Here is a 14,439-nt window from a genome sequence, read left to right on the forward strand (position 1 = left end):
GTGATTCTGATGAAAAGCCTCAAAATTCTCAATACCACTCTGTATACTGTCCCACCATTTTAAGCATTCAAGGACCAGAGATATTTAAGAGTGGTGGCCATGTAACATTTCTTCAGAGAGGGTTTGAGCACATTCTTGAATCTTGTCTGCCTGATGATCCCATCTCATGACAGAACTCAGAAAAGAATGCCTCTTTCAGCAGTGTGGTATCTGGCATGTGAACTACTTGGCCTGCCCAATATAACCAGGTGTATAACGCAAGCCTTGATGCTGGGGATGTTGTCGCAGTGGAGTTAATGGAGTTAACTTTGGGGAGGACACGCTCAGTGTTTTGCGTGCCCTTCCAGTAATTTAGGCAAGTGTAATGCATCTTGTACATTTCAGCTAGGGTGGAAAGAATAGATGGATAGGATGATCCAATCAAAACTGCTGCAGTTTGGATGTTTTTGCAGCTACATTCATGCTGGAATTCCACTCTCCTGCCACTTATCCAATCATATAATACCATTCTATTCCAAAGAAATTAGAGAAAGTGACAATTAATAGGACTTGAAGTGTAACATTTTTTACACAGATGGTGGTGGATGTGTGAACAAGCTGCTGGATGGGATGGGAGCAGGTCAGTGGGTCAAGGGAGATGGTGGTCAGCATAGACTAGAGGTGCCGATTGGCCTGTTTTCTGTACTGTAGCATTCTTTGGTTGAGACAGGTACTATAACAATATTTAAGAAAAAATGGACAGATACAGGGACAGGATAGGTGACTAACTATTCTTTTAAATTTCCTTTCAGACTTGAAGATGCATCCTCTTTTCCACAATATAGACTGGGACAATTTGCAGAATTGCCCAATGCCCTTTGTACCACAGCCAGATGATGAAACTGATACTACCTATTTTGAAGCCAGGAATAATGCACAACACCTTACAATTTCAGGGTTCAGCTTATAACAGCTTGGCTGGATTTTTATAGCAGTGGAAGAAAGAGAAAGAAGCACTAGTCTGAATGCAAAATTCATGCTAAATCTAAATACTTATTATATTGTATCACAGTACAACGCACCTTTGTTACCGAAGTTCATTTATTGGAAGCGATCTGGAATTCTTTTGAGTCATTCTGTTTATATTTAAAAAAAGCTGTTTGATTAGTTTATTTTAATTCACTTTTTTCTGTTTATTTCTAATCATTTATTTAAAACAACTTACAGTTTTCTGTGGAGTCTGACCATATTGATTAATTGAAAGTCTTACAGATCCTTCCTAAATTCTCTCTCCAATACATACCCTTCTTACCCTGTCCATCCCTCTCCCACCATGCTAAATGCACTTTATTTCTATCAGTTGGATATCTAAAAGTCGCTGATTTTAAATGCTGGTGATATGGTTAGATATGGTTAGTTTTAATTTGGTTTGTCTGGGTATGTCCTAAATTTGGTACACCTTTATTCATTTTTTTGGTGATATTTGTCATTTATTTGTAGTCATGGTCACCTATCAATAATTTCTCTGAATAAATGAAGTGCTCCATGCATTTCTTGGCCTGAGGTCTCTTAAATCAGAATAAATGCGACTAATTTTGTTGTAATTAATATGTTGTTTGTTTTGTTAGCTGCTTTAAAGAAAGCTTTCTCCAATATTTTTGGATGATGCTTTTGGCCAAGTATGATCACAGTGTATCCTTCAGTATTTCCTCTTGTCTTGTTTAATCAAGAAAGTATTTATAGATTATCATCTGTGCTTTTGCCCAGTTACTCCCAATTACTGACATCTATGGATACTAGTATACAATACCTCTTTGCCAGTACATTACTATCTACACCATTGCACTTTTTGTGTTGGATTATGTAACCCATGTGATGATGTAAATAAAAAAAATAATGGGTGTAACTGGGATTTTCATAAACTTAGAGAGGCAAGCGTGAAATGTTGATGCTCGTGATTTGAATATTTACTCTGGCATTTATAGTTTTGTCACTGAAGAGCTGCAGGATATTTTTTTTTAGATTTTGGAGCAATAGTGTTGAAAAGAAGTGGTAATAGTGGAAGAAGAAAGCTATATTTTTAAATTTCTTCCAAGGGTGCTCATGAGCACATAAAAGATCTTCAACAACCCAGTGAGTTAATTACTAAATTTTTACTGGTGCTTAATGCATGTACCATATATGCCATTGTATAGGATGATCCAAAACTTAAATTTTCACCTTAAAATTGGGGTTGTCCAATACAAAGAGTCTAAAATTCTTGCCTTGACGAAATCATAACTCCGCTGCCACCTTCCTACCAGCTCCGATGTAATCTCGTGCATGCCCCGTTAGTTATTTGTGAAGTGTCAGGACTCCTCCATGGGTCCATCCGCCAAGTCTGACCTGCTGCTGGCTCCGTATAGGCTTTAAACAGTCTATTACTGAATCTGACTAGTTTATTTTCAAATATCCAAATAAAATGTTAAACCTTTAAATTATAATTTGTTATTAAAATATTGTTATTTGCTTTTAACAGCATCCACTGGTCAATGGTAACTGCCAGATTTTGGGGTGGGGGTGGGGGGAGGGGGACCTTTTATTCAAAGGATACTGTTTAAGACCATCATTTTAGGTGAAAATTCTGGGGGGGGGAGGGGGAGGGTTGTCCTATACAACAGCATTTATGGTATTTAACATGAGCTTCAATAAATGCTGCAGTTGTTATCTACCAAGGGTAATTGCATTGAACAGCGTTTATCTGCCCAACCTATTTCTATTTTAGGTCTCTTTCCACATCTGCAGCCAAACCTGCTGAGTATTTCCAGCGTTTTCTGTTTTTCAGATCCAGCATCTACAATTTTTCATTTGATGATTTCCCAGAGCAATGAACAAGGCATCTGGATGCAGGTCTAGTAACTTAAGAACTGTGAAACTATACCATATGCACATTTTCTAAAGCCTACATTTAAAATGGATCATTCATGTATCATAAAAACCCAGTGTTTCCTCTGAGTTAAACATTTGTTGACAAGTAGTATTTGTTCATAAGGCTGTGGCATTTTCATTTTTTGGCATCCTCCTTTCTTATGGCCCTTTCAATCCCTAATCATGTTCGAAGCCATTTCAGTCACTTGTAGTCCTCACCATTAATGATTGTTCTTCTGCAGCTCAAGTTCTTTTAGCACTTGAGCCTGGCAAATACCCAGTCATTTCTCCAGTATGTTCAGTTTTTGACCATCTGGATTTATCAGCAAGATTGAAGATGAGACTCCAAAGTGAAAACCAGAGGTAAAAGAATTAGTAAATACTACTTCAGAGCTGTTATTATCACTGATTTGATTCAGCTCCAATAGCAATTCAGCATGTTGGATTTCTCCTGCTTGTTGTGTACACTGTCTGTATGTATTTTTTAAAAATTACAACATTCCTTAGATTCGCAGAAATTAAATTGGCAAATATCGAATGTCATGCATTTTTATTTCCAAAAGAGATTATCAGAAAGCAAAAGCTGCAGGTCAGTTACATAAAAATCTGTTGTGGTTGGGGGCAGGGGGGTGGAAAGTTGGAGGGGGGGGGGTGGAAAGTTGGAGGGGGGGGTGGAAAGTTGGAGGGGGGGGTGGAAAGTTGGAGGGGGGGATGGAAAGGAGGAGGGGGTGGAAAGGAGGAGGGGGTGGAAAGGAGGAGGAGGAGGGGGTGGAAAGGAGGAGGGGGTGGAAAGGAGGAGGGGGTGGAAAGGAGGAGGGGGTGGAAAGGAGGAGGGGGTGGAAAGGAGGAGGGGGTGGAAAGGAGGAGGGGGTGGAAAGGAGGAGGGGGTGGAAAGGAGGAGGAGGAGGGGGGTGGAAAGGAGGAGGAGGAGGGGGGGTGGAAAGGAGGAGATGGGGGGGTGGAAAGGAGGAGGAGATGGGGGGGTGGAAAGGAGGAGGAGGAGGGGGGGTGGAAAGGAAGAGGAGGAGGGGGGGGTGGAAAGGAGGAGGAGGAGGAGGGGGGGTGGAAAGGAGGAGGAGGAGGGGGGGTGGAAACTTAGAAATGTAAAAGTTTCAAGGTAGAGGCTTAGCCAAATGCTTTTGTAAAAGGGAAAACATTTGACCTATTGGAGACCAATTGTGCTGTGGATAAAGAAGAAAATGTAGATACCAAGCTCCTTGAAATAGACAAGATGCCAAAAGGAGTATTGAAACAATAAAAGCTCTTGGGGAAAGAGGTAACATTGCTGTGGCTGGGAAAACTGGCAGGCTAAGAAATGGGAAGTAAAATTTAGGTCAGCATTTATTTGGTCACATGTGCCATGGGGATTCAATGATTAAGCATCAAATTTTTATAACTTGTATAGTGCCTTGGATGAAAGCACCAGAGATATGGTTGGAGAAGACAAAGTTGGAACAGTGTTGTGTTGGGAAGAGTATCACATAACTTTAATGAAGATTGGAGACAAATGGTACTTGATTACTATTTCACTTAAGCAACCACATCGACCTCACCTCAGACCCAAGTTGACTTGGCCAATAGTTAACCTATACTCGACGTGTTCACATACTTGAGTACACACCCTGTTCCCTTTCCAATGGGGATGCGGCTTTCTGCATGTATTGATCTATCGCAATACTGCAGCTCAGCTTCAGTACAGTGTGCACCTTACCTGCAACACTTCCAGCAATGTTCACAGTACAAACTGGTCTGGGGTTTGGTCCATGAGGCAGAGAAGAAGAATGTGCAGTGCACTGTGTTATATACTGTGCTAATCTGTGCCTCTAGCTAATAATGATCCTGGAGAATTTAAATTAGCCATCAGGAAGCTGTGCATTCATAGTAGTCTTAATAGATGATGTGACTTTGAAATAAGTTTCAGACAGGGAGAATACATGACCACCCACAATACATTACAGGGAGGCTGTTTCCTCCACACATAACATGCCACCCTTCAGAAGTAGCAAGCACTGTAATCATACGGAGACCATCAATAGCTCTTATGTACATGTTATAACAATTTAAAAAACCAATGTGGATCAAGTGCCTTCCATATGCTGGATGAAGCACACAATGAAATTCAATGACATTGCCTCACCAGCTTCCACCCCATCACCCTGACCAAATAGTCGCTGTGTTTCCAATGGAGCAGCGTGCTGTGGATGCAGCTCTCCAGTGTCAGAGAGGAGGGTAAAGAAATTTGTTGGTTTCTCCAATTTGGCAGGCAAATAGGAACACCCTTAACACCAACATCTGGGAGCGAGCCGTGCAAGGTCATCCATCAGGTATCAGAGCCTTCTCTTGGCTTGCGCATCCCGTACCTTGGCTTCACATTTGGGTGCTCCCTAAGCATAGCGCCCAGATGGCCATCGCTGTGCTATGGTGAGGCAGCGGCAGGCTGGCAGATGTATATCAGGTTGTACCCAGGGTGCCCCGTTTTCCTGGTCTGCCATCTGACACCAGAATGCCATTCCTTCACAAGTGCCTATATTGGATCCCTGTAATAATAGCCAATAGGAGTCAGGACTGAAAGTTAGCCAATTTGTGATGTTTAAATAAAAGCACCTGAAGCCCCCACCCCATGAGGTATTTGTTTCTATTAATGGGAGGACTGGGGCGACAGTCATTGTTAAGTGAAACAAAATGTATATTCTTTCTTTCTAGTGTTTGATCTGTGACACTTTACTTAAAAACAATAACTTTGAAACTGTACTGTAACTCCAATTCCCTGAGTGTGCTTAAAATACATTATTACTACAGCTCAGGGGGATTAAAACCAAGAAAAACAAAAGGTCCTTTACAAAATCTACACCTGGACTGTGCGTAACAAAAGATGTAATTAAGTATCAATGTTGAAGTTTAGGTTTCCTTAGCAACAGCTCTTGCTTGTCTTGCTGAGAGTTCCTTACATCCGAGTTGATGTGTTTCTTGCTGGTTGCTGGAACAGTGGTGGAATCGGAGCAGTCTGTTTTGATGACCCTCATATCTGGTGAAGGAGGACCACAGGGGAGGCTGATTCAGGTTGGAGTGGGAAGCCCCACCCCCACAGGGTTTCCCTCCTCAGGGCTCTCTCCAAAGACCACACATGTCTCTGTGAGTTATTGGCAGGGTGACGACTGAACTTCCTCTCAGAGCTGCAAACTTGAGTGCGTGCTCCCCGCTCTAATTCTTCCAGGATGGTCATGGGTTCCTGGCCATTTTTCCCAGTCGCCAGCCCCACGAGAAGCAAGACTCATCCCTCTAATGTTGGGGCGTGTGGTGGTGACTAAGTAGCCCACCAAGGTACCAGTCACCTTCGTGCTCTCTGGAAGTAGTGCTTGCGGATGCCCCTGTAGATACCCATGATCAGTGCTTGCTCTCTAACAACCCATATCCCCACGCCAACAGTCTGCCATGTAGGCCCCACTTTAGCAGGGCAGGGAACCTGGCCCGGTTCATAGTCACCAGCTGTTCCCATAGACCCTTTTCTAGTGGTGCCCGCAAGACCATTGTCTGTTGGTCAGACTGACCGTATGGGCCCTTGCTTCCTGATGAGAGGTGGACATTAGGAGCCCCCTTGTCCCAAAGCCACAGCAGCAGCATGGCTGGTGGTGGTATTGGACCCCTTGCCTGGTTAGCTCCTTAGCAGAGTAGTCCTAGGACTCCATAATTTCAGTGACCACATAGGTGTCCACCCAAGGTCCCCACATTTTTGGCTACCTCCCCATTTTGGAGGGTCAGCGGGGTGCCATTGTGGTAGCCATGGGACTGTGTGGTCACTGGTAGGGCTTGCAAAGGCTCAGGCACACGGGGAAGGACATGCACCATCGGACAGTTTCCTCATGGCAATCACCATCCATCTACACATACTCATCCCCCAACCACATGTTGATTTCCTTCCCCTGCTGGACGATGGCTCAGAATTTTCCTGAGTCAAGCTGTGAGCCAGACCAACAAACTGCTTGCAGCTGCTGTGTTTCAATCAGCTTGGAAGCCTACTCCATAACTTTAATTTCTAGGTTGGTAACTTGCACTTGGGCAGTGTGCACTGCCTCCTGTAGTGCACAATAATGATGCTGTGTAGATTCTATCTTCCTATCCTTCAGGGAACACTGATTATTTCACTCTGATGTGATACTCCACTGACGTCTAAACAGGAACAACAACAAACCATAGGCCTTCCCCCACAATTCCCCTTGGCCTCTGGAAACTCCATTTCTTCCAATCTGTTGATCTAGTTGTCTTGGATGGTTGAAACCCTGACAATCGTCAGTCCACCCATGGATTTTGTATTCCAACCCCAGAGTTCCTTTCCTATCTGTGGGTCGCCTCCTGCTGCCCTTGTTGGTGTGTAGGTACATAATCACACAAACACCTGACAGGATGGAACACACACACATTCAAGATCTCCCACATGGTTAAGACTTTAAGTGTGTCCAGCTGAAACTCTTAACCCTGTTCACAGCACTAATTGTGTTGGGAAATGTATCAGGTTTGGTCGGTTCACAGAAACAAGTATGGACACAAGTGTTACAATCACACGTAACTTTAATTAACACACAGGAGACAAACAGGGGAGAACAATAAATGGTACTCGATTACTATTTCACTTAAGCAATGATATAGACATTCACCTCGGATCTAGGTGGACTCCGATAATAGTGAACCTATACGCAACACGCTCACACACTTGAGTACACACTATAATCAGGGACTCTTTTACACACACACACACAGTTCCCTGAGGAGCAGGGGTGCAGCTCCTTGCAAGCATTGGTCTATCAAAATACTATGGCTCAGCTTGTGTAGTGCACACCTTACCTGCGACCTGCAGCAATGTCAACAGTAGTGACCAGGCGTGGAAATGATGTTCGGGGCTTGGACCACGAGGCAGAGAGGAAAAATGTGCTGTGCATGGGTATTATATACAGTGCTATTCTGTGCTCCTAGCCAATAATGACCCTAGGTGATTTAAATTAGCCAATGGCAAGGTTTGCACTAATGGGTGGCTGAAGTCTAACCTTGATTGACAGGTGATGTGACTTCCAAATAAGTTACAGATGGAAAGGACACGTGACCACCCACATATTTCAGATGGGGTGGGGGGGGGGGAAGGCCATGTTTCCTCCACACACATCAAACAAAAGCTGTGAAGAAGAAATAAGGAGACCAAAAAGGTCCATAGATCATACAATCAATATAAAATTATTGTGAGAAGCAGAGGGAACTGGGTACTCCAAATTTCAGTGTTGGGACCCTGGCTGTTTACAATAAACATTAATGATCTAGATGAAGGAATTTTATGCATATGTAATATATTTACGTCTGCAGGTAACACCCAGCTGGGTGGCAGTTTGAGCTGTGTGGAAGACTTTGAGGACAAATTCATGGTAGATGTGGTATAATATAGATAAATGTGAGGATACCTACATTGTTGAAGGTAGACTATTATCTGAATGGTGACAAATTAGGAAATTGAGAGATGTAATGAGACTTGGCTGTATATATATAAATATTGGTGCTACAAGAGCTGCTCTTTGGGGTCCTATTCCCTGGTGAAACTGACTGCAAAAACGGTAATAAGGTCGAAAGCAATGTTCATGAAAGATTTAAATCTGATTGATATCTGGAGAAAGCTCAAACCTACAGAGAGACTACTCATTCTACTCAAGGGTCCATGACTCACATAAAAGGATTGATTTATTTTTAATGCCTGCACAGTTAAAAAATAGTGATAAAAATGGCATATTTGGCAAGGCTATATCAGACCATTCACCATTAACTTTAACTATTTAACTATTGCAATAGGGGGGGAAACAAGAAAATGGCAAAAACAGATGGCATCTTAATGTTATGCTGTTGAAATGAAGAGACTTCTGTGAGTTTAATAGGAGTCAGACAGAACTATTTTGTGAGACAAATCTCTCTTCCACTGATAACAGCATTTTGATATGGGATATGCTTAAAGCTCATCTGAGAGGGCAAATTATTTCTTGTACAAAAAAATCTCAAAAGAATATAATACAGAATTGAATGGTTTGGAGAAAAAAGATAACTCAACTAGAGAAAAAATATCAGAGGACAGGTTTACAAGAAAAATATAGACTCAGAGAATAAAAAAATTAAAGATGTACAAATTGGAAAAAAATTATTTAAAAAAACTAAACAAAAATATAAATTAGGAGAATGAGCACATAAGGTCTTGTCTTGGCAAGTAAAGTCAGAAGAGTCATCAAGGATAATAAATGCAATTAAAACAGAAGCTGATATCCTAATATATAATCAAAAAGAGATTAATATTTTTAGGAGATGATAAAGAGACGGATAAACTTCTAACGAATGTTGAGCTCCAGAAATTGGAGGTAAGAGAACAGATGGTGTTAGGTGCTCCTTTTACAAGAGAAGAAATTGAGAAGGCTTTGAATACTCTGGAGGTCAATAGGTCTTTGGGGAGGATGGGTTCCTGCCTGAGTTCTATAGACAATTTAAGGATTCGTTGCTACCTCTTATAATGGATGCACTGGACTGGGCGGTGGAGACCCAGACTCTCCCGGATTCCTCTTCAACAGCTATTATTGCTATGTGGCCAAAAAATATGCATTAAAAACCTCATCATATAGACCTATCTCACTTTTGAATGCTGGGGGGGGGGGGGGGGGGTGGTAACCTAGGAACCACCTGAAATTAGTGAAATGTCAGATATTGGTGAAAGCATTAGATAATAGACTGGGACATTATTTACCTAAATTAATGCATACATGTATGGATCAGGTGGGATTTGTTAAAGGAAGATATTCTTCAAATAGTCTGCTTAGGCTATTTAATATAATACATATGGCCAAATCAAAATTGAATTCCAGTACAGCAGTCTCCCTTGATGCGGAAAAGGCATTCAACCATTTAGAATGGCGTTTTTTATTTAAAAGGTTGGAAATTTTGGAATAGGTAGAACATTTATAAATTGGATAAAAATATTTTTATCATAAACCACAAGCCAAAATTATAACTCATAGTCAAATGTCAGATGTTTTCCCTCTGAGTAGATCGAGTAGACAAGGGTATCCCCTGTCCCCAGCACTTTTTATCCTTGCGATTGAACCGCTGGCGGAAATTTTAAGAAGAGATCCAGATATTAAGGGCTTCAAAGTTGGACAAGAAGAAAATAAAATCTGCTGATGGTGTACTATTTATCTGACCTGGTGGAATCTTTGGAGATTCTTTAGAAAAATATTCTTTAGAATCTTTAGAAAAATATGGAAGAGTTTCAGGTTATAAAATTAATATGAATAAAAAAGAGATAATACCATTGATGAACTTTTATTATGAAAGATATCAAACAGGAAGTTGATTTAAATGGAAAGTAGATGGAATTAAATACTTAGGAATAATGATTGATAATAATCTACAGAATTTGTACAAATTAAATTATACTTCCCTGTTATGGAAGATAGAAAAAGATTTGTTGGTTGCTTTGATTGGAAGGGTTAACAGTGTCAAAATGAAAATGATGCCAAGATTACAATATCTTTTTCAATCACTGTCTATTTCTTTGCTGAGAAATTTCTTTAAATTATTAAATAATTGTATTAGGCAATTCCTCTAATATAAGGTGCTGAGAATTTTGTTGGAAAAATTAAATTAGGACTACCATATTTTAGAAAGTATTATTTGTCAGCACAAGCTAGATTTCTTTCATCTTTCTTTGAGTAAGACAACCCCACCCCCACCCCCATCCCGCCCCTTCTTGGATTTGAGTGGGATTATACTCAAGAAATGAGGGGGCAGTGAAGGATTTTATTTTTAAGTGGAGTGTTAAGTCAATAACAAAAAAGACGGATAATCCTATATGAATATATATGATTTAAGTATGGCAAGAAATCAATGAGGGTATTGGAAAAAAAGCAGAGATATCATTAAGAGCACCATTATGTAAGAATGTGTTTATGCCAATATAGGTAATAGAATATTAAACTCCTGGTATGACAAAGGAATAAAATACATTGAAGACTGCTCTGTATAGGGGATTTCTATGTCTCTTGATCAACAAAAAGAGAAATATAGAGTAGCTAATGGGACTTCTTACTGTTTTTTCCAGCTACTATCACTTTTGAGAGAAAGATGGGGGGGGGGGGGGTGGTAACCTTGGAACCACCTGAAATTAGTGAAATGGAACAAACAATCTGGCTGGGGAATACACCCAAATTTATAACAAAAATGTACTATGCTCTCCAGAGTGAAAGTGCAAAACCACGTTTAGAGGTTGAGAGAGATGGGAATCGGACTTGGGTGTTGTAATATCAGAAAGTTGCTGGTCTGATTGGTGTTTAGATAGCATGACATCAATTATATCTTATGCCACAGAAAATACATAGGTCAAAATCTAAAATATTAAAGCTGAAGATGTGCTTTAGATGTGGGATAGAAATAGGGACCTTTTTACATGTGAAGGTGAGACTTTTTTGGCAGGATATTGATAAAATATTAATAAAGATAACAGGGGTGGCCTTCGCGGACGACCCAGAGCTTTATCTTTTGGAAAGTTTTATTGAGCTAAGTAATAAATTAATTAAATTCCAAATCTCTTTTGTCAAAGTAGCTATAGCAGTGACTAAGAAGTGTTTGCAATTACTTGGAAATCCGACTCTCCTTTATTAATTGCACAATGGACTGCAAAGATCAATAGTTGTATACCTATGGATAAAATTACATACAATCTAAAAAAATAAATATGATATATTTGTCAAGTTATGGCATCCGTATTTGGACCATATTATAATAATGATAATAACATAAGCTGTTTCAATATAAGCAGATGTGATTTCCCTGTATAGATGGCAAGTGGTTTTATATTTTATAGGAAGGGCAAGGGGTTTTTCTTTGTTTTCTGTATAAAAAATATATATTTGTGATACTGAAGATTTTATAAGGTATATTTATAAAAAATTAAAAAAAAAATATATATATATTAAAAAATCAATTGAAGCAAATCAGAACTGGTTTAATTAACTCATCCGGAATGTACACATTGTCCACACACAAGCTGGGCTTGAGTTTGCTTGCTTAAAATAATTTTAGGGAAATTAGAAACAGAAGACCCTAAAGGATCTTGCCAGGGTGGATGTGAAGAGGATGTTTCCTGAAGTGTAGGAACCTAGAACTATTTTCATTTTAAAAATGAAAGGTCATCCATTTCAGGCAGATGAAGTGAAATTTTAATATGAGAACTTGATGATCCTTCAAAAGGAAAATGGTAGCTCAGGTACAAAGATTTTTGATGAGCAAGGGGTGAAAGGTTTCTTGGAGTAAAGTGGAATGCAGAATTGAGCTTACAATCAGATCAATCGTGATCTTACTGAATGGGGAGCAGGCACGAGGAACCCACTGGTTTATAGTGTGACTTTTTTTCTGTTCATCCACTGCTGTCCAATGCCACTGACCTTGCTGTTTCTAATATTCACCCATGCAATTCACACCTGCATGAGTAACTTTTGGCTTGCTAAAGGATCTATTCTTTGATTGTGTTTTCTCATCTTTAATAATTCACTCAGAACAATTTTAAGTAATGGACGAGATCTACCCTATACTGCCCTCATTCAGTTGCTACCCTTAAAACTACATGCATCAATGAAATAAGTTAGAGTGAAGTTAGCTTTTACAGTCCATCACCATATTCACCCTTTTCTCAAGACATATCTTGCATTTCAGCCAATCATTATTTCCATTCTGAAAATGACATTCTTCCAGTTCCATGTATCTCTTGTCAAAAACCTTGTCCAAAACCAAGTCCCAGTTGATTGATGGCAGTCCAGAAGTAATTTAGAACAATCCATAAGCAAACTTAAATGGCAGTTGATTTTCATGTTTACAGTTGCCTAATGATTTTTCTTCTGCAACTAACTTAAAAGTTTTCATTGAAATTCTTTTGCCAATCACTCCCTCCCTCTGCAATGTTACAATATTTTCTGCATTGTGAAGAAAAAGTTTAATTATTTTAGAACAGGCCAAGTTATCTTAAAGAGCACTATCGAGATGAAACAGATGGCAGGTTCAAAAAATAATTTTCAGAAAATTGTGGCTCATGATAAAAATACTCTTTATTATATTTCAAGCTATAATCTAGGTGTTTTCATGCTTAACTGTTTTAAATAGGGCCTAGGATTTTGGCAGAACTCAAATAATCATAAAAATGCTTTCAATATTAAGTATGCTTTAATAAATTGGTAACAGTAAGATCATTTTAAAATGGTACTAAATTTATCAGGAAACTTTTCTATAATTTGCAATTTTAACAAAGCAATGTGAAAATATTGCACTTGGTTTCATCGTCTAAAAATTTGTGCAACTATTAACAGCAATGATACAAGTAAACTTCATAGTTGACAATTAAATAAAGTTACATCCATGAGAAAGGACAAGTAAACACTGCATCTCCTCAGTACCCTCTCCAATGCCATAATCAATTTTATGCTGTCACAAAGTCTACTGTGATTACCACATATGACTTTTTGCTAAACACAATTATAAATCTATTGCCAAAAGACTGATTAATTAAATCATTCAAACAAACTGATCAGTGGCTCAAACTACACCAACTGTTACACAAATCAAGGTTGACATTACTGCTCATCTGGTAGCTGTTTTTGATTTAAAAGCAATTTATCATACAAATTAAAGAAGAAAGAACTTGTGTTTATGCCATCCCCCAAACATGCCTCAGGATGTCTGAAGTTACTTTATAAGCCATGGACTATGACTACACTGCAACCAATATATGTATATCTCATGAACGTCAGATTGAAAGGAATTGTGGGAATGATGACATCATCAGCATATCATCTGGCCACCCAGAAATGTGCTGTTTTCAAAGACTTTGTCTTAAATCTTTAAACAATTGATAACATTGATCGAGAACTTAGGTGAGGAATTGTAAAATGCAGTTGTTTTTACTTACAGATTTCTAGCGACGAACTTTGGAATAAAGAAGAGAATCCATTTTACCCATACTTCAAGCAGTGAAATACAGTGTTTACTATGCCAGCAAAGTGTCATATTACATTAATTAAAAATCAAACAAGCAATTATTAAATTCATCCACATTGAATGTAATTATTTGGTTCAAGTAACAGTAGTATCAAAGGAGTTGGTTATATTGTATATAGTATGCATTCATGGTAATATTAAAGCAAAATGATGAAATGCTGTCGAATGCATAAATAAATGGAAGTGATCATGACAGACCAACTATTTTATCCAATTCCACAAGACTGTAGTGTTAAAGAACATCTTTGTAATCGCAGGCGAATGACTATTTCGGTTTTCTGGAATGTACACCAGAAATGAAAAAAGTGCATTCCATTTTGCAGTCATTTCTACAGCAGGGCTCAGAGCAGATGGACATTTTATATTTACCTCTTTCTCCTTTGCAAATAAAAATGTACCAAGAGCTGCACAATAAAAGGCCAAAAAACTGCAAATGCTAGAGTACGGCCAGATACGTCAAATGGCCACCATGTTGGACTCTGGGTGGGAAAAACA

General features: G+C 39.2%; 2 protein-coding genes across 11 annotated transcripts in view; one reads left to right on the plus strand and one right to left on the minus strand.

The window, feature by feature from the left end:
* The window catches only part of mastl (microtubule associated serine/threonine kinase-like), a 98,305-nt gene extending 96,722 nt beyond the window's left edge, over positions 1-1,583 (plus strand). For all 6 annotated transcript variants that reach the window (XM_069914544.1, XM_069914546.1, XM_069914547.1 and 3 more), the window contains one exon: positions 792-1,583. In XM_069914544.1, the coding sequence (XP_069770645.1) occupies positions 792-949 (158 nt within the window). In that variant the 3' untranslated portion in view covers positions 950-1,583. The remainder of the gene's footprint in view (positions 1-791) is intronic.
* An 11,511-nt stretch (positions 1,584-13,094) lies between these two features.
* Positions 13,095-14,439, minus strand: part of acbd5a (acyl-CoA binding domain containing 5a) — a 105,989-nt gene continuing 104,644 nt past the window's right edge. For 4 of the 5 annotated variants that reach the window (XM_069914552.1, XM_069914551.1, XM_069914553.1 and 1 more), the window contains exon 11: positions 13,095-14,423. In XM_069914552.1, the coding sequence (XP_069770653.1) occupies positions 14,310-14,423 (114 nt within the window). In that variant the 3' untranslated portion in view covers positions 13,095-14,309. The remainder of the gene's footprint in view (positions 14,424-14,439) is intronic. The other variant, XR_011350175.1, reaches the window with a different exon arrangement.

The sequence above is a fragment of the Narcine bancroftii genome, chromosome 1 (assembly GCF_036971445.1).
Source record: "Narcine bancroftii isolate sNarBan1 chromosome 1, sNarBan1.hap1, whole genome shotgun sequence".
NCBI lineage: Eukaryota > Metazoa > Chordata > Chondrichthyes > Torpediniformes > Narcinidae > Narcine > Narcine bancroftii.